This window comes from Aquila chrysaetos, chromosome 5, assembly GCF_900496995.4.
Source record: "Aquila chrysaetos chrysaetos chromosome 5, bAquChr1.4, whole genome shotgun sequence".
Lineage (NCBI taxonomy): Eukaryota > Metazoa > Chordata > Aves > Accipitriformes > Accipitridae > Aquila > Aquila chrysaetos.
Genome location: NC_044008.1, coordinates 28372447 through 28397192, shown reverse-complemented (window position 1 = coordinate 28397192; position 24746 = coordinate 28372447). Strand labels below are relative to the sequence as shown.

The 24746-nt window shown below is 38.0% G+C and overlaps 1 protein-coding gene across 3 annotated transcripts in view; it reads right to left on the bottom strand.

The window, feature by feature from the left end:
* TFEC (transcription factor EC) overlaps positions 1-24746 on the bottom strand; it is a 98181-nt gene that overhangs the window by 6956 nt on the left and 66479 nt on the right. For 2 of the 3 annotated variants that reach the window (XM_030016167.2, XM_041123909.1), the window contains exons 4-6: positions 10966-11080; positions 10044-10100; positions 5602-5677 (exon numbers count right to left, since the gene is read on the bottom strand). In XM_030016167.2, the coding sequence (XP_029872027.1) occupies positions 5602-5677; positions 10044-10100; positions 10966-11080 (248 nt within the window). The remainder of the gene's footprint in view (positions 1-5601; positions 5678-10043; positions 10101-10965; positions 11081-24746) is intronic. The other variant, XM_030016168.1, reaches the window with a different exon arrangement.

Genomic DNA, 24746 nt, shown 5'->3' with positions numbered 1-24746 from the left:
TAAGCTTTATGTTACAGGGTGGGCCCACTGCATTAAATATATAGACAAAAGGGTTTATCCAAACTATCCGCTTCAATGCAAGATGGCTTAGACCGAGCAGAAGATTGGCAGAAGTTCTGGTCCTACAAAACAACCCTGAGAAGGAAAAAGCTGTTTAAACCAGTAAGAATCTGCGGTTGGGAGTGACAAGCAACCACCTTAGTGCATTTATTTTTTTTTTTTAGTACCTATTCCAAATACATATACTTATACACTGGCATTTATAGAGTCAAAAAGAAATATAAATTATACTCCAGGCAATCATCACCTTCCATTATTCCTTGGTTGCTTTAGTTAGTGAGACTCGCTTCCGCTCACATGCTCACCCGTGGTGAGTAAAACTGTGATCTGGAGTGGATTTGTTGCAGAAGCGTCTATGCTTTACATGCAGCCTGTCTAAGTGTCTAAGGAACCTTGCACCCTTACCCCAAGGCTAAGCATGCTTAGATACTTCCACCGAGACAGTTGTCTTTCTACTGAACGTACAGGGCAAAAGCCAGGCGGGTACAGGATTTAGGGACCCAGACCACCTGGCCTTTCCTGATGCACTGTACTAGGGATAAAACCTTATGGAGTTGATAGCTTCAAAGATGCTCAGAAGAATATGCAAAATTATTTGTGATAAAGCATCACAGTGTTTAACCATATCCTAGAATTTAGATCATTTACTAGAGATTTGGGAGAACCGGCTTTTTGATCAGAGAGAGCTTGAATCCACATCTCTGTCCTCTCTGGGCAGCACACAAACCATGGGACTCCAGCACACCGGGACCCCCCCTCTTCTCAGTGATGTGAGCCAGGAATGCACAGCTTTCGGGATTAGAAGGTGAGGATGTCAGAAAGAAAATAATTGTTGCCTCAGACCTGCTGTCTGCAAAGCCAAAACATCAGAGGCTGCTTGCTGAAGTGGGTATGTATTCTCATTTAGACATTCCCTGGTCAAAAAAACTAAAGCAGAGGTGGGACTGGGAGCCAAGAGCAGAACCTGTCTCCCTCATGACAGCTGAATCACCTCTTGGCAGTCCCTCTGTCTCCTCGTTCCTCTCCCTGTACTTCTTGCCCAGGTGGGAGGACAGAACATTTTCCTGCCAGCATCCCATGGACTCCCTCCTAGGAGAGGACTTCCTCCTCACGTGTGGGATACCTACGTTCAAAGGTTAAGGAAGTTTTTAGTACACGTAATGCTTGTTTTCTGGACAAATCTTTGACTGCCATCACCACATTATAATCTGGTTTTCTTCAGACCTCTTTGGAAAGTTGGTGAAATACTGAGAGGTCCCTATTTACACCTGGATCGCCCTGGAGTTTGAAAGGCAGCGAGGTGCCTGTCTGTCTGCACCAGAGCACTCCTGAATAAACAGGAGCAGCTAAAGCTAGGAGGACAGCAACATTTCAGACTGGGACTCTCCACTGCCATCTCAGATATGAACTACATGTGCTATGTGTAGCTCAGAATTATGGTAGGTTTTGGGTTAATTTCAAGTGAAAATGACTGATTTAGGACATTTTCATGGCAACTTTGAAAAGCGCTATATATATATAGCATAAACTCTGGAGAAACACAATCTGCCTAGGCAAGAGGGGTCAGCTCTTCCTAGCATGTAATCAAGACAAAACTAAGTCAGTTCTGGACTGATGGTCTGAACATAAAAATGTAGCGCTATGAAATGAGAAATTAATCCATAGCCGGCAAAATGGAAACAATTAAGACATGTAACAGCAGGAGAAAAATATGCATGTATCACATATTTGGCAAATATTTCATAGTGATTTCACAAACAATTTCATGTCAGTTATAAAATATTACAAATTCAAAACCAAATTCAGACAAAAATATTTTTGGTTAGTTTTTCTGATTGACATATGAATAAGCTATATATTCATGACTGTATTTGGAATCTTTTTGTGATTAAATTCATTCATGTTACACATAATTGACAACCTTTGTGATATTGTTTACTTTTAGTTCATTTTGCTTTGATAGTTTGAATTTTTACATATATGGTAGTGATATTTTTTCTCATAGGTTGAAATAAACCTTCACTGGAGGTCTAATTCTGAGATTCAAACTCCTCTAGGAAGGATGAGAGCATCTGATCATCTAAGATTAAAACTAATTAACGCAAACAGAGTTTGGGAGAGGGCGATAGCCACAGAGTTTGCCAGCCACAGAGCAGTTACTAATAACAAATACATTTGTGATGTTGAAACTATGTTTGCAGACCATTTCTTTCCCTATTTCTGAGAAATTAGCTGTGAACTATGCTTGCTCAGAGAAATACTTTGAAGGACTTTGCACTTGTTTTGATGACCTGCACAATTACAAAGTCTATTCTCCTGAAAGAGGCAGCAAGTTTCCACTTTATAATAGCATGAGTGTACGCAAGTTTTTCCTTTACAAGAAACGTGGCCGTGCTGGCTGCTAGCAGGTCTGTCCACAGACAGCAGAGAGAAGGTCAGGCACAGGCAGATGCAGGGAGGAGGGAGTGAGAGCAACCCACTGCTTCTGCCCAAATCCTCAGTGGTTCTCTTAACACCCCAGTTCTGTAGAATGACTAGAATTCTTAAAGGAAAGATTTTTTTCTTCTTAGTATTTCTGACAATTCTAGTCCGACTACCATAAAACAGTTCTTGCATAGGCATTTCCAGACTCCATCACACTTAAAAGGTGGATTCTGAAAGGCTGAACACAAAGGAACCATGAATGGAAAGGTAGGTATAGTTAAAGGAACAGTTATGAGTTTTTCAGCTAAATATGACTGGGTATTTTGGGCCTTTTTTAAATTCTATTTTTGAATTATTCTGTGTAACTATTTTGCATTCTGAATCATCTACCACTTGGATATCTAAGCATTGAAAATGAAACAAAAGAGTCAAAGTTCTTTGCAATTTATACTTATCTCCATTTTCTAATGCTGATGAAGTGAACTTTAAACACCCATTCATTTAAGCAATGTAATCCACACTTTTCATCATTAAATTAAAAAAAAAAGAAGCAAAAAGAATAGGGGTTTAAGCCAGTCAAAAGAAAGTCCCTGTGGAAGCTCTGCAGGAGCCAAACAAGTTCACTACATAACTAACAAAACAAAAGTGAAATAAAAACCCCACACACCACTTCTAAGAAATATAAATCATAAAAGGTTTCCAAATAGCATCAAAAATGTCCTTTTCTGTTCCTGTGTCTGAATGTAATCTTCTTGAAGCAAGCCATCTGGGACAGGCATGCTAACCACAATGGCTTAGTTATAGTAGTATTTGCTCTTCAATGCAAAGGCTGATTTGCTTCACTGTCATTAGTCCAAGCATCAGTAAGGTTTCTCTTTTCACAGCTAAGTTCCCACTATAAGAAGAATCTTCTAAAATCAATATATGAGGTGAAAATGCTATGTGTGATAAAATGTTACAGATAAAGTATTGTAAGAGATGATACATCTCCTTCTTTCAAAGAAGAAGGGGGCAGATTGGGGGCACAGTAAGGTGTTATGAAGGAAAAAGCAAGAACTGAAAGAGAGGGTAAGGACACTGAGTTATGATTTGTCAACACAGGACCATACCAGAAAGAAATAATAATTTTGACCTGCTCAGCCAACAAAACAACATGGTCAAATTATGTTTTTCCACCTACCAATATATTAAAAAAAATGTGTTTACACTTTGTATTAATTTAGTCTGGCACCAAGCTATAGCAAAGCTGTGTTACAACCTAGTTTTTCAAAAGCGTCCTGCACCTTTTGATGCCTCTTTTTTCTTAATACCAACTTGAAACCTTTTAAATAGGCCTATTTTCAAAAGGAGTACTGATTACCAGCCTTTTGAAGACAGCAGTCCTCAGAACCTGAAACACTTAAGTTCACCTCGTGCTTTTGTAAACATAAGCCACTTTGGGGCTGTCGCACTGTTGAACTCAGTCATGGGTTTGCAGACTAACACAAGAAAAGGCTATTTCTTCAGGATCTATACCTGAATTTTTTTCATCAAGCAACACCACCAAAATCTGTGGGTAAAATCATTCATTTACTGGAGCAAAATTACAGGTCCAGCTCATTCATTTTGAGAAGAGCTTAAGTGCTTGCTCTAGGTATAAATGTTTTGAGTAAGTTCATAAACTAAGCCTGATTCCAGACCAAAACATGTAACTGAAACACCTCTGTAGGCCATCAAAAATCACAACTGGAATTTGTACCTCATGCCCATTTCTAATTGCAGTATAACTTGCTTCCATTATTGCTTTATAGCTGCAAACCAACAGTGCCATCCACTGTTTTTCTGAGAAATCTTTCAATTATTTGCCCAAATGGTCTTGAATACTGAGAGATGCACCAGCAAAATTAAAACCCTTCTACCAGTCTGTGTTTGCAGCAGATCACATGCGGCCAAAACTTTATTTAGGTACTTAAAGCTCTTCTTATTTTAACTCGGCTGTAATACCTAATTCTATATTAATAACAAGAACGTGCCCATTTATTTAATCTTGGGTGGATGCTGTAGAAGGAGTCGAGATCGTGAATTCTCTAAAATGGATGCGGTATGTTAACTTTCTCTCTGGTGGTTTCACTCCAAGTGGCTTGGTATGCCAACCTTGTACTTATGTAAGTCTCACACAGCTTTACATTGTTATAGAAATCCTTAATATAATCAAAAATTTCTTAGTCCTAAGGAAAAAAAAAAAGGCTGAAATATCAATAGATGTTTTCATTTGAAGTATCATGCAGGTCTGTATTGACATGCAAATGATAAAGAGAAAATCTGTATAATCAATTTTATGCGAGTCACAATCATGCTAGCACATGGTCTTAAGGCTTCCCTGAGTGACATGAGAAATCTAAGGCTCAAGTTCAGCACTAACTATCACACTGAATTGTTATTGCTAATCCTGCAATAGACTTTCCTACCGAGGCAGCTTTTTTTCATATTGATGACAAATAAAAGCTTTAAGGGAATGCGGGTATAGTTTAAGAAATATGCATTTCTGTTACTGTAAGTATATGTATTAGTATAAAATGATATTATTATAGCAGTTATTATTTTTATCCTTGCATTTTAGGACTGTTTTCCCTGCACTGACCGGAGGACTTTCAAAAAATGCTCAGTCTACAGAATCTTAAGCTGATATTTTTTTTTCTTAGGCAAAGGGCAGACAGTGACAATATGCATTTTGTTTTATCCCACTAGAGGGCCCATGGCAAGGGCTGAAAACATCACTCCTTCTCCAGAGACACCACACAATTGCTCCCAGGGACAGAGAGCTGGACTGTCTGCTGTTTGCCTTATCTTTTTTTTGGTTTTGTTCGGTTTTTGTTTTTTTCCCCTGATGTGTCAGTCTCTCTTAAACACCCTGGAATTGCTTTCATTTTATTATCCTTTCACGTAAGTTTTCCCAACAGCCACCAAAAGGTTTGCTCTGTCAAAGGTTTGTTACTTTAACAGCCTAATCTGAGCCAGTGACCCGGCATGGAAGATTTTGTATCCCATTACTCAATCCTATAGCTAGTATATGCAACTGTCTTTTTTTCCCTGTATTTAAACGATAAACATTATTATAGGAAAGACTGTTGAACTCACGGATCATTAGACTTGGGGATGAGTGTGCCAAGCTCCTTGATTCGGTAATTAATATTATACCTTCTTCTTCTCTCAACTGTTAAAAAGAAACAGTTACTATTTTTATGGTGAAATATTCTTGGAGAAATTAAACATAAAACATTTTAATTAGTTAAAAATGAGTCAGTCAATGTACAGAAAATTTATTCCTCAAATAGAAGTCCCAACATGATCTCTTACCTGACTCTGACTTACTCTCAGGACAAACTCCATGATTAGTACCATCTCTGTATCTTACCCTACCTGTAGGTTCCTCCCCCATTTACAGCTAGACTCCTAGAGAATGAAATAGTCACATGTTGTCTAAACTGAGCTAACACTTCTTTTTTTCTGATGTTTCTATATTATTTCTCCACCCTGCTCCCACACAACAGAGTTTTCAGCTTAGTGGAGTTTTGCTGATGACTTCAACAGGGACGCAAGACAACTCATCCAACATTTCATATTTTGGCAGAACTCCTGCTACAGATCACAGTTAACAGCTTCACTATCCCTTATCTACAGTTATCAGCATTGCAAACAACAGAGAGGACATAAGGGCAACCATATCGCCTCACTGAAACAAAGATTGTGTCCCAGAAACACTTCATACCCAGCACATCTGTTTCCTTTGGTGATGGACAGCACAGATGTGTTTACAATAACTTTTAAAACACACAGAAGATGAAGAAAAACATAATTTAAACAATAAAAAAAAAATTTCTGTGTTTAAATTTATGCTTCTCCTAAGAAAAACTATGTATGGTATCTTGGTTTACTTGTAGTTTATTTAGAAATGAAAAAAGAGAAGATAAGCCTCTTAAAATTAGTTCCCCCTCCCTGTGCTCTCAGTCCACTTTATCAGCATTGTACCAGTATCCAAACTGGAGTGTGTGATCCTTCTCTGTACAAAAGGCTCTGTCATCTTTCTGCCTCCCATTTCACTAATTTACAGAGAATTCTCCTCTGCTTCCTCACCAGTTTTTCTCCAGCTACTTTTACATGTAGAAACTTCACATTTTCTAGTGGATAGGCCCAAAGGACATCTCATTGCTTTAGGGAGCTTCTTGTACATAATTGTGACATAGAAAGTATATTCAGCGAGAACGTAGCCCCATCGTGGTACTGGTCAGTGTCAGAGACCAGCAGTGATGTTCTACTGGCGTGACCTCACACTTTTGTCCACTCCTTCCACGTTGTACTTTAACTCAAGCCAAACCTCAGTGAATGGACAGGATTCAGCTTCGGTCCATCACTAGGATTGCATTTTGCTGTTTGTCTTATCCCTTGCTTCTTGGAAGACCTTACCTTGGGCTCAATATACTAATGCCGCTGTACTCTGTCAGAACAGACCCGGCCAGCCTAGAACATGGGCAGAATGGATACCTGCTCCCCTCATCCATGTATGGAGATGTGCACTAAAAGTTTGATGTCCTAATTTTGAATATAAGTACGACAAGCCCAGTAGAGCTAAATTAGAAGTGTAAAGCCAAGGGCAGCCTGGTGGGTCTTCCTAGGCTGACTTCAACCTTCTCACAGTCATACGAGCATATTGCTTCCACTTCAGCCCCACCACATAGATCACTTTTAGTTCTTTACTTCTTCCAACACGTAAAGGTGTTTTTTCTTCCTGTCTGTGTGAGGCTCTTAGGTTTGTGCAGCCGTCGGTTATTTCCTCTCTAGCTGATTCCAGCTCAGGGAGCTCCCTAGGTGTTATTATTTACCCTGATGAAGTGCTCTGGCTCGGTGAGATGTATTAACTTGTCTATTCTCTCCAGAAACAGGAATTTGACTCAACAGATTAAAGCATCTCAGGTTTTGTAGTCATGATTCACATATTCAGGAGACAGGGTTATAATTCTCCTGAGTGTACTGTTAAGTGACCCCTCGCATTCCATTGGCGTGAACGTGCTGGATCTCGTAGGAGAACACAGTGTACAAAAGCACATAGCAACCGAACAATTTAAAAGATGTATTTCAGTTATGTTGGCAAAATAATGGCAGGGCAAACGGAGTTAAAGAATGTGCATTAACTATACAGTCATATGGCATAATAGCTGTTGTTTGATTAATATTTACACTGTGGAAAAGCTCTGCAAGATACTCATCAAAAAGTAGTCAACTAAATGTTGGCAATAAAACAAGGCAAAGAAAAAATTTTCTTTACAAGTGGACACTTACAGAATTCTTTTTCTTTCTGTTTTTGTAGTTTTTCCTGAAAAGAAACTTCCAATATGAATTAGGGGGAAAATTTTGAAGCTTGGAAACATGTTTCAATAGAGCTTTCCTGATTTACATCTGTTACAGTCCAGTGGTATCCTGAGTTATCAATAATATTTCAAGTATCAAATTATACCAAAGACAAACCAGAAAATTATTTTTCAAACTATGTGAACAGGATGACCATATAACAAACAAGTATTATACCTTTAATTCTTTGTCTGGAAAACAAAAACCAAAAATACCCAACAAAATACATTTAGTAATGGTTTAAACTCTTGCTGTTACGTGAAGAAAGTGTTCTATTTCTTAAATCTAAATCCATTTTCATGGTTTCATTGAGGATCTAACCTTTCAGAAAGAACTTTTTTCTAGTTCCTCCTTGGTATGAGAAGGTACAAGAACATTTCTGTAAAATGTGGACCTTAATTCAACCTGAAACATGAATGTTTGTATAATTCTCTGCAAGTTTCAAAACCTGATTTTTCAGACTATCTCTAAAAAAAAGGTACTCCTAAAAGAGTAAATCACACTAATAAAGCCATTATATGTAATGCATTAATATGTCCAAGCCATCAGATAGTAGAGCTATCGCCAGAGAGACTCTGACGTATACACTTGGAGCCAAACCAGAAGAGATGTCGCATGTCTGCGTGCAATCGTCCTGGCATTCAGCCTTCAGCTCAGTTGCCAGTGGTGAGGGACAGTTCTCAGACATGTCTTCTGTGTTCAGGAAGGATAAACTCAGAGCCAAAATAACCAATGGAGGCAATGGTAAGTCCTGGCATCCCCAATGTATGCGTGTGCCTGTCTTTCCCCTTGCAGTTCCAGACAACTCCTACCCACCACCCTTCCTAGTCCAGCAAAAATTCCCCATTCCTGCCCAAACAAGACAGGCAGCAGCTACCTTGGCACTTCAGAGAAGATGTGTTAGCAACAGGCCTAAAAATACACATGGTCTGTCTGTAATCCACAAAAACGTACAGACAGAAAAAAGGATGCCTTCTGGAAAGTCTAAGTAGTAGAAAGATGTCCACAGTGGTTGCTAGCACATTGTACAGGTGTATGTATACTTCCGCGTATAATTTCATGCAGGTAAAGCCATAAATCCCTCTGAGATTACCAGAATAGCCAGAGAACCAAGATACAAATAAGACAACAAAGATATAAATAGCAGCTCTTAACTAATTACCAATTTGGGTTTAAATTCATAGAATCATAGAATATCTCAAGTTGGAAGGGACTCATAAGGATCACTGAGTCCAACTGCCAGATTATTTCTGCTGGAAAAAGTGGAAAGGAGAACTGGAAAATCTAATTGCTATATTCAACACTTTCCAAAAAGAATCCTTTAGGGGTTTTGTTTCAAATTACTCTTTAAAGGGAAAAATTGCCTAATTTTATAGGCAATCTTTCAGCAATAAAAACTGTTCTTTTCTTTCTATTCTAGATAAACCAAACTGTTGTTTATTTTTATAAATTTAATATTTAGACACTGAACTATGAATTTTACTATGTTCTAAGCCTAAATTGACTGTTCCTCTAGAACTGAAATGCCTAACATCCGTACATGACTGCACTGCTGTCCATACAGGAAACAGAAGTGTAACCCAGCCTTCAAAGGTTAGGGGGTTGTGTATCAGAGCAGAGTCAGAGCACCGTGAGTCTCACCCAGTCCTGCCCTGATCTCCTTTTGTGACATACAATTTCCACAAATTTAAGTGCTTAACTAGTGTTTAGAAGTTGTCTGATACCCTCTGTAATTTTTTTTTTCCCTCCCATCACCCATAGATATAGCCTCTCGCTTGGGTGCTTCAGGAAGTAAGGTATGAAGACTATATTTTCACTGTTAGTTTTTTCATCATCTGCCTCCTTTCTTGTCTGTTTTACACTGTAATTCTTAGAGACAACATCAAGTAAAGTGTGCAGGATACATGTACAACTGTAGAATGAAAACATAGTAGCAGGAGATGGTATGAAAAGAAATTCATTACAATATGCAAAGTATTTTGAAAGACAAAAGTGAAAGACATGAAGTTCAGGGAAGAAAGCTCTGTGGCTGGCTGATTTTGCAGACTGAGTTCAATTTGATTACCCTGTTAAGATGCTAATCTAGAAGAACAGAGATGTGGTAGCTAATGTATATTATTTTTGCATTCCCCATACATTCCATTTAATGAGATGGAAGATGAACATATACTTACTGAGATTGTGGTTATCCTTTTTTTGTCTCTCCTTTGCCATTGCTCGTGTATCTGCTTCTGACAGAAAGTAACATTTATTAAAACAGTCCTTAAGTTGCAGTTCCAGTACTTCTTTCACCTTTTCAAAATGGCCTCTTGTCACAAAGAGCAGCCTTCTAGTCTTTTTACTTCATTACTCTTTTTATTATTAAACAAGATCATAAGCAAATCTATATTCTACCAGTACTAAATTTTGAGCTAGTCTGGCAGGTTCCTTCAGATTTTTTTATTGCACATTTTTTATTTAAGAACATAGAAATGCCATGGAGGGGTATTTTTCTCCAATTTGCTGTATTTTACATCAGGTTAAAACTTACAATACACTAATGTGCGTGGATTTGTATATCCCATAATGCAAGAGTTAATCAGATTTGTAAGATATTGAACAAACTCACTGTTTCCTCTGAGTGACACTAATAAACTGTACATGGTTGTTAGCATTCTTTGGATTAATTGAATGTAACTTTTAAAGTTGTTAATCCACTAATATAGATTTACCTTGAATAGCCTTATTGTAAGGTTTTAAAAGAACCATTTGTTCTACCCTGGAACAAATTTAATGGATGATAATTTATTTATACCGTTGATCAGGAGCCAACATGTGGAAGAATCCACTATGTTTCCTAAAATAATTAGGTTTATTAGAAGCAAGATGTTCATAAAAAACAGGGGGCAAATATGGTTTCTGAATTGCTAAAGAGGAGAACAGAAAGAAAACATTTCTCCTTGGTCTTTGTTCCTTTCCTTAAATGAAACTACAAACTGCAAAATGCTCAGGAATTTAATTACAGACATCTATTCATGGGTAAGATTTATTCAACTTTTAAGAGAAACACCGTCACTTCTGCAATTATAAAATACTAAAATCTCAGAATTCTTTTACCTGTGAGTTCCCTTTTTACTGGTAGATTAGCTGGGCAGGAAGCATTTGTGAGACCCATATTAGCTGATGCCATTCCTTGGTCACTGTTATATATATCCAAAATGCTGCTAGATAGCTTGAGGGGTAGGGGGAGGAAAGAAGAATAAGGAAAAAAAAATATTAAAATAAGTTAAAGACTTAAAAGATAAAAAAAAAACATAAATACAAAGAGCAAACTTTTTTGAATATGTCTGGTGTTCTTTAGAAGTAGTTGTGTATATGTGTCTAAAGGTAAAGCTTACCTTTATGTATTATTAAGTAAAATTGAAAATGAAGCATCACAGCCTGCCACTGTTCCACAAGCAGCTTTCTAAGTACCCTTTGTGTGGATTTCAGATGCAGAGTGATGGCAGGATATGGCTCCCAGTGTCTGTTTTTCAATTACTTCTATACCATATTTTCCAATAACAGGATTACCACAACTGCATTTCAAACATGAATTAGGTTGAAAGTAAAAATAACCTTGCTGGTTTTGACCTAGTCCCCAGTGATTTTTTAACCACATCACTAAATTCTGAATTGGTACTTCATACTGCACCTGGTTTAGCAGTAGAAAGATTCAGTGACCCATATAGATGCAATAGTTAAAATTAGAGTGGACAGAACATCAAAGAATATGCTTTAAGGAAAGAAACTGTGCTGTTGTCAGGATAAACCAGATAACCTAATGGTTTTAACATGTATAACATATACGATAATGTATACCATTACCCTTGTTACCTTCTAAAATGTAATATAACATTATTTAAATAAACCCATAGAATGCACTTAAAGAGAAGTAAGGCTAAAGTATATTTCTATGGATTCCAGATAATTACCCAAATATTACTTTTACTTGAGTAATTTTACATATCTGAAATAACTGTAAAACGTGTAAAAGTTTAGTAAAGAACATTTCAGGTTTTGCTTAGTTTCTATGACCGTAGAACCAACCTTTCAGCACTGATGAGTATCTTACACATTTCTGTACGTTCATGTGAAAACAGCTGTATAAAAAGAGTCCAAGTCCAGATTCACAAAAAAAAGACTTGTATTCCTATTGCCTTCTAAGGCAGTGAGAGCAGCATATTTTTTTTTCATTTTATCATGCATACAAAGTTTGTGCTGACATTTTTTTTTCTTTTGCCACCAACACACAAGGACTCAGAAATTGAGTTTGGGTCCACCTGGCCAAGAAGAAAGGTGAAAAAAAAAAAAAGGAGGAAAAACTGGGTGAAAAAAAGTGAGGAAAATTGTGGGTAAAACTACTGACTTGAGACAGAAAAGCATGAAAGGAAATAAGGAGTTATTTAAGAAAATTGTTTTTCATAGACAAGAAAACATGTTTTTACAGTTCTGCCCTGCACCCATGGATCCTGAAACACCCTGGAGTTTTTCAGGCAGGTCACTGAGACACCAACCATAGGTCTGCTGGGAACTAGCTTTTTTTAGGCTCTGATCATTTCTTTTCTTGTAGAGACTGTGAGCTTCACCACAAGCTATTTTGAACGGAGACACTTTCCCAATGACGTGCTCAGTGTGAAATTGTTCCATGGCAGTGCTTGCTATATTTTTATACTAAATCTGAAATTTTAAATGTTTTATTTTTAAATAATGATTTTACAAAATTAACTAATAACTTTACTAAATTATCTGAGAACCTAATTTGTGTTAAATTCTCCCAGTTGTATAACCTACGATGAAATGAAGGAATGAGGATTCTTTCTGAATACACATAAATAACCCGCTCATTTTTAAAGTAGAGGTTTATTACTTAGGAGAACTGACAACTCTTAAATACCATTAGAAATCACAACAGCAAGTCAGTTTTGAAAATCTGCTTACATATTTGATCTCTCAATGAAAATACTTTTTAAAAGAATGTTTGGAATTCAGTTGAGTATTACTCAAGAACAAGCTATGTTTAATATGCAGGATTTGAATGCTAAGCGCATTTGCCCGTTAAGCACCTTTGTTTCATTCCAGAGTGGTAAACTGACAAGTATTACAGAATTCACTGCAGCTTTACCTTCACATTTTCTTTGTTCCAGGGCTAGTATAACTATATTACAAGAGAGAACTCATATTAGCTCTAGACACATACTTAATTACTTCCTACATTCATGTAAATGAATTTGGCTTATTGAAATGATATGAAAACAGAATGATATAAAAAATTGAGAGTCAATGTGACTCCTACACTTACTCCAGTGGACTTTGGATAAGGCTGTTATATGGTTTAGGCTACCGTTTTTGTGAAATTCTAGGAAATAGTAACCACTGAATATAATATAATCTAATAAATAGTCCAACAAATGAGAAATGCATATCTATCATATTTTATATATTTCACATAGCTGTGTACATGAGGTCAATAACTTGCATGAAACTGGTGGTAATCTTTTCAATTTATAAGGTTATCAATACCATTAATGAAAAAATCACAATTGTAAACCACAGTTTGACACAAACACATGAGATAGATACGTCAAGGATTACTTCTAATTTTCAAACAGTGGTTTAACTTTATCCTCAAAATATAGTTAAATTTTTATAGTCTATTCACGAAACTGTGAATTCAAATGATAAGGTCCAAATCCAAGAGAAAAGGTCATGAATGGCTAACTTAGCTGGTAATGAAAAAATAATACCAACACACCTGAAATTTCAGAATTGTGTGAGGGTTCAAAAGGGGGTAAGTAAACTCAACTTAAAACCACAGGTAGACATTTCAGCTGAATTTGATAACACAGTTGATGAAAGTACTTCTGTCTAAAACAGCTGCCATTGTCTGGAGTGGTAAGAGTTCATATGCCTCCTTCCATCAGCAGAACTGCTGGGGCAGTGTCATCCCACACAGCCGGGGCTGCAAGCGAGTATCTGTCCACGGTCTATGTCTGGCTGCACTACTGCTTCCATCGAGCAGTGAAAGGCATGAAATATTTTCCCTAATGTCCCATATCATCTTTGCTTCACACAGACGGTCTCCAGAATTTTTCCCCTCATCATTTGGCAATTTTTCTCAGTCATTAGGAAAACAGAGTCATAACTCCATGTGGAGATGACGAAAATGAAATCCAAACCCAAGTCATTCATCTACTGATGGCTACAATATTATAAACTCACTAATTCAAATGATTCACACGTGTTAATCCAGAAGGGATAGGCAAGGATGGAGAGGTGGTGGGATAGCCCTGTATGTTATGGAATGTTTTGTCTGTCCAGAGCTTAATGATGGTGACAATACAGTTGAGTGTTTATGGGTAAGAATCAGGGGGAAGACCAACAAGGCAGGTATGGTGGGAGTCTGCTATAGACCACCCAACCAGGATGAAGAGGCAGATGAAATATTCTATAAATAGCTGGGAGAAGTCTCACAATCACTAGCCCTTGTTCTCGTGGGGACTTCAACTTAGCAGATGTCTGCTGGAAATACAATACAGCGGAGAGGAAACAGTCCAGGAGGTTCCTGGAGTGTGTGGAAGATAACTTCCTAACACAGCTGGTGAGGGAGCCAACTAGGGAAGGTGCCCAGCTGGACCTGTTGTTTGTGAAGAGAGAAGGACTTGTGGGTGATGCGATGGTTGGAGGCTGTCTTGGACATAGTGATCACGAACTGATAGAGTTTTCGATTCTTGGAGAAGTAAGGAGAGGGGTCACCAGAACTGCTCCCTTGGACTCCCAGAGGGCAGACTTGGCCTGTTTAGGAGCCTGGCTGACAGAGTCTGTTGAGAGGCAGTCCCAAAAGGCAAAGGGGTCCAGGAAGGCTGGACATTCTTCAAGAAGGAAATCTTAAAGACACAGGAGTGGGCCATCCCCATGTGCCGAAAGATGAGTCAGCAGGGAAGAAGACCAGCCTGGCTGAACAGAGAGCTTTGGCTGGAACTCAAGAAGGAAAGAAAGGAGAGTTTATGACCTTTGGAAGAAAGGGCAGGCAACTCAGGAGGACTACAAGGATGTCATGTAGTTATGCAGGGAGAAAATTAGAAGGGCCAAAGCCCAACCAGAACTTAATCTGGCTACTGCCGTAAAAGACTGTAAAAAAAGTTTCTATAAATACATTAGCATCAAAAGGAGGGCTAAGGAGAATCTCCATCCTTTATTGGATGCAGGGGGAAACATAGAGACAAAGGATGAGGAAAAGGCTGAGGTACGTAATGCCTTCTTTGCCTCAGTCTTTAATAGAAAGACCAGTTGTTCTTGGGGTATCCAGCCCCCTGAGCTGGAAGACAGGGATGGGGAGCAGAATGAAGCCCCCATAATCCAAGGGGAAATGGTTAGCGATCTGCTACACCATGTAGACACACACAGGTCTATGGGGCCGGATGGGATCCACCCAAGGGATGGGTGGATCCCACCCACTGAGGGAGCTGATGGAAGTGCTCACCGAGCCACTTTCAATCATTTATCAGCAGTCCTGGCTAACTGGGGAGGTCCCAGTTGACTGGAAGTTAGCAAATGTGACACTTTCTGCCACACCATTGAAAAGAAACTTTGATCTAATGTTAACTGTCCTAAATTATTCTCCAGAACTTGGACATCGGAGAATAACCCTATTCAACAGCACTGTCACAGAGAGCCTACAAAATTCTCACTCATTCACCTATTTTGAAAGCAGTAATTTCTGAGCTGCAGAAACTGTCTTTCCAATTGAAACATTCACAGGTGTGACAAATATGACCATTTTTAATAATGCATAGGTAGGGTACTTTTGGGGAATAGAGAATGGTAGGTTTGACCCTCCTTAAGTCTACCATCATCTCAGTCAGTGCTCTGAAGGATTAGATAACAGAATAAACAGTTTACTCATCTGGCCATAAAAAGGACATACAAAAAAAGGTTCTTTTCATCATACCTACAACCCCTCCAGATTTAGGATTGCTGTCTCCCTTCAGCATTTGTCTGGATGATTCTGCTTAGTACAAAAGCAGTTGTGCCAATCACAGTATCTACTGCCTCTTTCTTCCTGTGCATTTAGTAGAAATCTCAAGTATATTGTAATGGCCACTATGATGGGTAAGTGGCTTCTTTGTGGATAGAGCCATTGGTGATCTCCCTTTGACACACTGTCTTCATTCTCCGTTAGCCAGCACAGCATTTTCACACTTACAGTAGGGCAAAGTGGGTATAAAGCACCAGTAAATTAGACTGCCTTTGACAGTCGCTTCGTTCCTACAGAAATGGTGACACATGGAAAAATCTGCTATGAATTAGTGTGAGAGGAATAACTCTCAGTGTCAGGATTCAGGATCAAGAGAAGAAATAGGGGGTGATTAATCTGATCTGTCTTGGACACTTAGGGTGAACTGAATCACTTCTGTTTCTTCTTGACTCTAAAGAAAGCCTGGGGTGACTGTTGCAGGCTTTCCACATGTGCCTTCTCACAAAACCTCACTGTGCTCCTAATATGAAAATTTCCAAACAAACTCTTGGTTTAAAAATCACATAAGAACAACAAAGCAAACCATACTGGATCTTTCTTTACAGATATTCACATTTCTGATTATGAGGGAGTTTTAAAAATACAAAGTAAAAAATGTATTGAAGTATTTTGTCGAAACTCTCTACCTCAATTTGCCCTCCATTGATGTCAAGCATGGAAAGTCCGAAGGAATTTCCTTGCTAATGTTACTGAACACTGAGAACAATCTTAAAACAGAAATTGGCCAATTCTGATACAACATGAGGAAAGATACTTTTTTTGTCTGTCAAAGCAGGAAGCTCTTTTAGAAATGTAGACATCTGGGAAATAACTGATTTTTAAATTACAAAATTAAAATATATAGCACAATATATTAGAGAAATTGTGCGTCAAAATACATCTAGTTGTTTGGATATGCACTAAAACTCCATACACCATAATGCAATTTATTTCTTACAATGTCATGTAAGCAGGGAAAGTTTTTGCAGTACTGAGGCTTCAAGTAGCTTCCAGTTCTACATTACAAGATAAATATATACATTGACACAATCTTACAAAAATCCAGTGCAATCTTACTAAAAGTAGAAATCATTGCAATGGCATAATTATATGATATGTGTACAGTGATAATCTTACAATTACATAGCACTGTCAAACCTGATGAATCCCAAAGCACTTTAAAACTCCAGCTGATTACACTGCGTCAAAAGCACGTTCTTTCTTTCAGTTTAGAGATGTGGAAACACAGACATTTGTGTGTGAAAATTCATAAGCCCCAGGAAGTAATCTATTTATCCTGCAGGTGTCATGAGCTATATTGCTTCACACCTGTGTTGTTCTGAGAAGTCCTGGTAAGTCACATAGTGTCCAACCTTTCCCTTCATGATACACACATTTATGTATGTGTGTCTGAGAATTTAGATGCAAGTGGCTCGTAAGGGGTGAGCACACACATATTAAAAATAGCAGTATATAATTAGCCATTTTTCCTGCTTCTAACATACAGCCAGCTTTGGACAAAAGATTAACAACCTTTAACGCAGCAAATGGTTAAGTGGGAATAACCAGTGACAATGTGGTACAGGAAGAGAATAATACCATATCTAATTAAAACTGCAAGGAGAATTAAAGAAAGCAGACTGTAATTAACGAAGTTAGCATTTGGCAAGGACACTGGGGTTAACGTCCTTCTTTTTGTGTAGAGTGTCATGGGATCTTCAACGCCTGTGTGCAAAGACTGGAACATGAGAATTTCCATTCATGGGGCTCAGTCCTGAAAGATGCTCAACTTTGAAGCTTAGACTAATTATAAAAGCAAACTTCAGCTGAAGTACCTGAGCTAGTAGTGTCTGGCTTGAGCTCGGCAGCACCTCACAAGGGCCCATGACCTTGTGCTTGCTGCCAGTGTCCAAGACAAGTACTGTAAAGGCCTCATCCAGAGGAGCTTGTTATATTCAATACTTGGGTCTGAACTGCTATGCAGGCAGGATTGTGTGGCAAATATTAAGGGTTCGTTACTTGCATGGATGTCTGGCAATGGACAGCTGTGATCACAATCTGCAGTCTCTAATACCAAGTTATGGGGTTTTTTTTAAAGGAGAACATTACTAAGCCAGGAAAACCTTGCCTCATTAAGGGAAATCATGTGGTATTCCAAATCCCATAGCATGGCAGCTATTGGTAAATATCATGTAGTTTCAAGGAAGACTTAAACCAAAGAGCATTTCCTTATCTTCCAGGAAGGAAAGAGAAGGATTCTTAATATGATAAAAAAATATACAGATACAGGTTGTCTGTGTCTGTCACCTGTAGTGCCTAGACAGCTCTATGTCACAATAATGTTCACTTACATGATCACGTACAATTTAAGTATTTTTCTGTTTTGGCTAATCTTTGCATGATGTGTTTGTCTTACAGTAACACTCAAGCCTGTAAGGATCATGGCTCTATCACAGGCGATGTTGCACAGCTAGAAAATAACAGCCCAACCCTCTTCTGAAGTCAGCTAGATTTTTCTTAATTTAAAAATACTGCTGAATGTGGTAATGCCCAGTCTGGACTAGAAAGCATTTCCTGGATATTGGGTTCATTTAACATACCATCACGTAATCCATTTCAGAAAGTAATAATGTTCTGTCTAAAATCAATTAAATCAATTAAGTTTCACATCGCCAATATTTTTATTTGGAGTATGTTCCAAAGGTGGAATGATTGCAAAATATTGTTAAAAATCTTTCTTTTTATTTCCATTCCTAGACAAATTTTGTTTTGGTTTTGTGTCACTTTTAACTTATATAGTTCATTGTTTAACATCCCCATGTGATTATTGTGACCATAGCTCCCTTAAGCCTTTGGTTGGCTAAGTTGAACAGGCCATGCTTCTTTAGCCAGACTTCCCATGCTATGATGTGTCCTAACAGGCCTCTCTCTACCTTTCCTGCTTTGAATTAGTTTTTCTGAAGGGTGGACACCTTTATTTGTCTACAGTATTCTAAAAGTTTTGTACCCAGTGAATTCTGCAGTGGATATTTCCTTGTAATCTCTCGGAAATCTCTCTCGTGATGGATCCTAAGATCATATTTATCTCCTTTTTGCAGTCCCATCATTTTGATGGCTTATAGTCATCCTCTGAGCAACTAATGTAACCAGATCTTTCTCTGTCATCTCCAGTTAATGAGCTCTCAGCTTACTGCAGACATTCCTGTTATTAGTATTTAAATGAATGACCTTGCACTCAGTACTATTACATTCCTTCCATTTATACTATTCTGTCATCACAGTCATATAATTCTTCCTCTATGATATCCTCATCCTCCTTTGTATTGGCAATACTTTCTACTTTTGCTACCTCAGTAAATTTCATCAGCATAAACGTAATTTTTGTACCAAGGTCACTAATGAAAATATTAAATAAACTGAAGCTGAGGATTGATTCTTGGAGCACTTCATTAATATCTTCTCTTTTAACAAAATCTTTATCATCTCTTTAGCTTGCCCCTTAACCCGAAAAGAATCCTGTTCAGTTGCTTTCTATATAATCTCTATTGCATTTTATTAATATGCATTCATAAAAGAAGGCTACAATCAATAAACCCTGGATATGCAGGACTAGCTAGCAAGACTAATTCCAGTAGCAGACAGCTCTCCATACATCCAAAAGGATGTCACTAATCATGGAAGCGAGGGAGGGTATATACAATTTTAAAGAGCAGACATCTTACATGTTCTAGTTGCCTAAAATTGCTAAACCCTAGGATAGCAAAAGCTTTTCACCAAAGGCATCTGGACTGTTCCAACAGGTCAAAAAAAATCTATCAGCTAGCCTGCTTTCCCTTGAGGGACCTGGGAACAGGCAGCAGGAGGGACTGTCCTGTTAGTGGAGGCTTATTTCCAGCTACCATTTCTCTCAGGGTCTAGTTCCTCACCGTCACATTCACAAGCCCAAATGTACGATCAGAAGGGTGAAGATGCCCCCAGAAAATACAGAGGTCAGGGCCGGACTGCCTCTACCAGAGGTCTTCATTCTGCCCAGGTCAGAAGAGCCCACGAAAAAGAGGGCAAGTGAGAAGCAAGCTGCAGGAATAGTCCTGCTAGCAGAAACTTCCTTTGCTACCCTCTTTTGCAGGGTTAATAACCGCAGACATGCACCTCACCAAGTGTGTCTACACGCCTATATTTCCTGCAGTATCAGAAGTATGGCAGAGCAGCTGTGCAGTACAGATGGTTCTGAGGATCACTGGCCCTATTGCACGCGGTCAGATTGCCGGTACTGCACCTACAGACTCCGCAAACAGGGAAGCCAAACACATGCTGCTTTACTGGTCACAAGAAGAAACTATGTAGCTGCCTAACCTGAAAGGTTGAGTACTATATCTGCAAGAAAAAATCTCTTTTGGTGCTTGGTAAAAATTAGTACTTGCTCAGACTGCATCTAGAATGAAGTGTTCACAAGTGAAATATTAGTACAATACTTTATCCTTTCCCACCCCTAAATATATCCCACTTAAATCATGTTCTCATGAACCTAATTGATAGCATCACTTCAAAGAACGGTTTTGTAAAATGAGGCTACTTCTTCTTCTTAGCCACAAAACACGTTAGCACCCATCCATTTCAATGTGGTTCTTGCTTATTCATTTTAATTAAAAAATCAAAGCAGGGATTTTACAAAGTTTTTGTACTATTATCCCATATATGCATTCCAAATGTAGAAATCTAAATTTGGAACTGTGTCCACAGTTCATTTTACACATCAGGTAAAAGTTTGTTCAGTATTTTTGTTACCGGGGTACAAAACATAAAAAACACATACTTAATTCCTTGTCATTCCTTTCCTATTTATTCATGACAGGTAAACAACATTTTTTTCAATCTTTGAAGTTTGCAGATTAACTTCAAAGTATGCACTGAATTTGGCCAAATAGTGAGTTGATCAATAAGTGTATAATAACCCAGTCATTGCAAATCCATTTTCTAATTAGCAATATCTGGTATACCGGGTGTTTCCAGGTTTTGACAAGGGAAAAACTAGAGTAATTCTTGTATCTTCAATGTGTGTTTTAGTAAATTGTGCCTTTTCACCTAATCCAAAGGTATTACAGACAGGATGCATAATCTTGTGGGTCAATCCAAGTTCTGTACTCAGAAGACTGGGGTTCAACCTCTGGCTTTCTTTTGCAACTGCTGTGTGGCTTGAAGAAAGTTGAACAACATAAGCTGTGATATCTTTTTTCTTTGTAGGGATGTGCTTACACTGTCAACTGCCAAAAAAGTTGTAGTATACCGGTTTTTGAGTTTTAGGTCCTTCTGTAATTGCAATACAAAATACTTATATTTGAAAATAGATGGTCTTTAGTAATAACTAATACCCAAATGTTCCAGTTCCTCTTTTTATTATCTAAAGAGAACAGCAGAAAAGCAAATGCTTCCCTTTTCAGACTTGTTTTCCTTTGAACAAATTGTATCTCCTTCTATATTTATCTTTAACATGGTTCATAATTACACACTCCTCAACCAGGACTTAATGTTCAGATATATTATATTACATATTATATATTATGCATGAAAACTGGTTCATTTTTTATCTTCAAATAATGATCATCAAGCTGGTTCATTATTCATCAGAGAAAAATGAACTCTGTTCATATTCCCAGTTACAGTACATTCCTGCCCTGATCGTATACATAGAAGTCCATTGTCTAGATAAATGTCTGATCAAATATGACCAAGCAAAGGAATTTTCTGGAGAATCAGCCTTTTGCAAGAGGGTTCTGTTCTTTCAACTGTCATCTCTTAATTATATGTTTTTAGCTGTTCTTGGCTCTTCTTGTTAGAACACTAACATAACAGACACCGACCAAAAGTGAAGTGATGTTGTGATACTGTCATCATCCAACCTGCGGCTGGAAATCAAACGTCACAGCAGTACTGCCCCACTAACATCCAGGGTCTGAAACCCAAAGATGACAATTAAATGACAGCTCCATTAGCTGTTTTACTAAGATTATTTCACTAGCAACACCAGCTAATGCACTAAATCGTGGTTCCATCCAACTTCTATTTCTCTGGCTACCATATGCAAATGCATATACCAAATCATTCAAATTCTTCCTCTAAAAACAATGAACAAATGTCAGCACAAAAACACAAGAAAAGTGAAACATTGAGACTGAGGGACAAGTGAAAACCAGATTTTTTTTGAAGGATTAGAATATTGGGCATTTTATTTTAAATATAGGTGCTAACATGTCTATTACCAATATTTATATGATATATTTTATATATGTATTATATGCTTTGTATTATGTCCTCTTACATTTCACGTATCACCTAAGTATCTGAATACATTACAGTAAGGTATTTACTGATTTCTGCGATCTAGTGTGTTCAGATGGATTAATATGTACTTTGCAGTTTCATTTTGGTTGGAATTCCTTTCTGTAGCAGTTGATTTCTGATATATCCACAAGTGTTTATTTCTAGTGTAAATATAAATGCATAGTTAACTACTTCATAAACCACTGTACACATGTGGTAAAGGTCATAGAAGGCCTTGGCTGATGGAGAAGGAGGTGCTAAGAAAAGCAGTTGTATCTTTTAGGGTTTTATTTCTTAAAACAGCCTTCAAGAAATCCTTGTGTTTCCCACAAGTTAGTTTTATCGTGCAGTAAGAAGATTGACTATGCCTGGAGAGCAAAGTAAGTGGCCACTGTTGTTGCCTCTGGCATCACAAGTCTTTTATTCAACCTATGTAAATGCCATTGATAGAAATTCCTAAAGTTTAGCTCCAGAAGCAATCATAACCTATATGCTACAGACCCCAAGGAGCCTGATGCAGTCTTCTCTATTATCTGTCATTACTGAGGACCTCAGGTCTTGCATTGCTGTATGCAGACAGCAAGAGACATGCAGTAGAGGCTGTGCATCAGGGCTTTGGGATAAAACAGAATCCACCTGGTGGCCCCAAACAGCAGGAATTTTTTTGCAGATCCTGCTGCACAGGAGCTTAGAATTAGCGAGGAGTGCATATTAGGAGAACTAGAAACTTGCTTTACATATCCTTTAGTCTTACCTCTGTTCAACATGTGTTAAGCTCTGAGATGAAGACCATGTTTGTAAGAGGTACTTACATACAAACAACTGTGTATTCTAGAGTAATAGTTCCATTTATATCTATTTACCTTTCTGAAAGAGAAAACCAAAGAGGAAAAAAGGAACTTTTCCTTCATTTCATAGTTATGAAAAAATTTACTCCAGTTGCATGAAGCTTGAGTCTTCTGGTTCCCTTCAGACAGAGGGGTCTACCCCCAAAAACAGAGAAGGGTTATTAGACATTGTGCTGTTACACTGTTAGAGACCAAGCTGAGCTATTTGGGCATTTTGCACAGCTTTTGAGTGCTGCGGCTATGTGAAAGCGGACCACAGTTCTTCTCCTGACCCAAAGTATTGTATGCTCTATGCTATGAAGACCTTTTCTACGGCACGAGATAAATTGCAAACACTCATACCCAATCTATTTGGAGTACTTACAGCAGGCAAGAGAGCTGGACACTGCCCATTTCAGCCTCAAACTACTATATTGTGTGAAACACTGAAAACAAACCTTCATCTAGCATCTGTATGACATTCAAAACAGCAGAGGCAGTGATAGCAAAACACTCCTCCAGCTGCAGAAAACAGGCCTGAGGAGTTCTCAGTTTGTGCATTTCATTGTTAGTTCTCTGCAATTGAAAGACACAATTTCCTATCTAGCACCTCTATACTACTGAAGAAAGACAAAGAAAATATTTGCTCACCAGTTTTATTTTTGAGGAGTCTATTATTTCCTCAATAGCTACCGACTGTTCCTTCTCCTTCATTTTTCTTTTTCGTTAAACTTGGAAACGATACCAAGGAGTGCTATACAGGAGTTTATATACTTAGGTGAACTTTGATTCTTCCTTGGACTTTAAGACTAATCTAGTGTAGAATGTGATTGACAAAGCATTTTCATTGATGTTATGCAGCCTTTTCAAGTTACCCAACCTAAGCAAATGAGGTTGTTAATGTTTACTCCAGCCCTTTCTCTAAAATAGTTTTGAACTTTAGCAGATTTTATACACTTATAAAGGTTGCCAAATGACATTGGTATTCACTAAATAAAAAATACTCATGATTATGCAGCAGGGGGCTGCCTAGATCAGCAATGCTATATGCACCTCTAATGGAAACCTGGTTTTACTTCATGACTGAATAATCACGGCAATTATTGAATAAAAGACTGTGGAGGATACCTACTTGGATATCTTTTTTCTGTATGATTTCTGGGAATGGGACAGACAGCAGTTTTTGTAATCCATCCAGATGGTAACCATCAGTATTTGACAAATAATTAATACAAATACAAATTATTAATGCCATGATGAGAAACTGTGACCTCAAAGACCTTGTACTAGCAGTGAGATTTTGCAGACAGAGTGCACTGTGCTTTTATCAATAAATAGTGTCGCCATAAAATCAAATGCAGAGTTAACAGATGTAATCAGAACTTTATACCAGCTGTAGTTAACAGAATAATAAAAATTAGAGAAGAAAAACATCTATCCTGTCCTGTCCTGATCTAACCTCTACTCCATGCCTGTACAACACAAGGTTTTTTCAAATACCAGAGGAGCTCAACAAATACAAGTGAGCCACAGGGCAACTGAGGATTTTCTCTGTAAGCTGTTTTCCTGCAAGAGTGAATAGAAGTGGAGCGATCCCAACTGACTTGACTCCAAAGTGGACTTTAAGCAGACCGTAGCTCCCAATCTTAATGAAATAGTGTGCTATGAATGTATGAAATGAAGTCATGCAAGTGAAG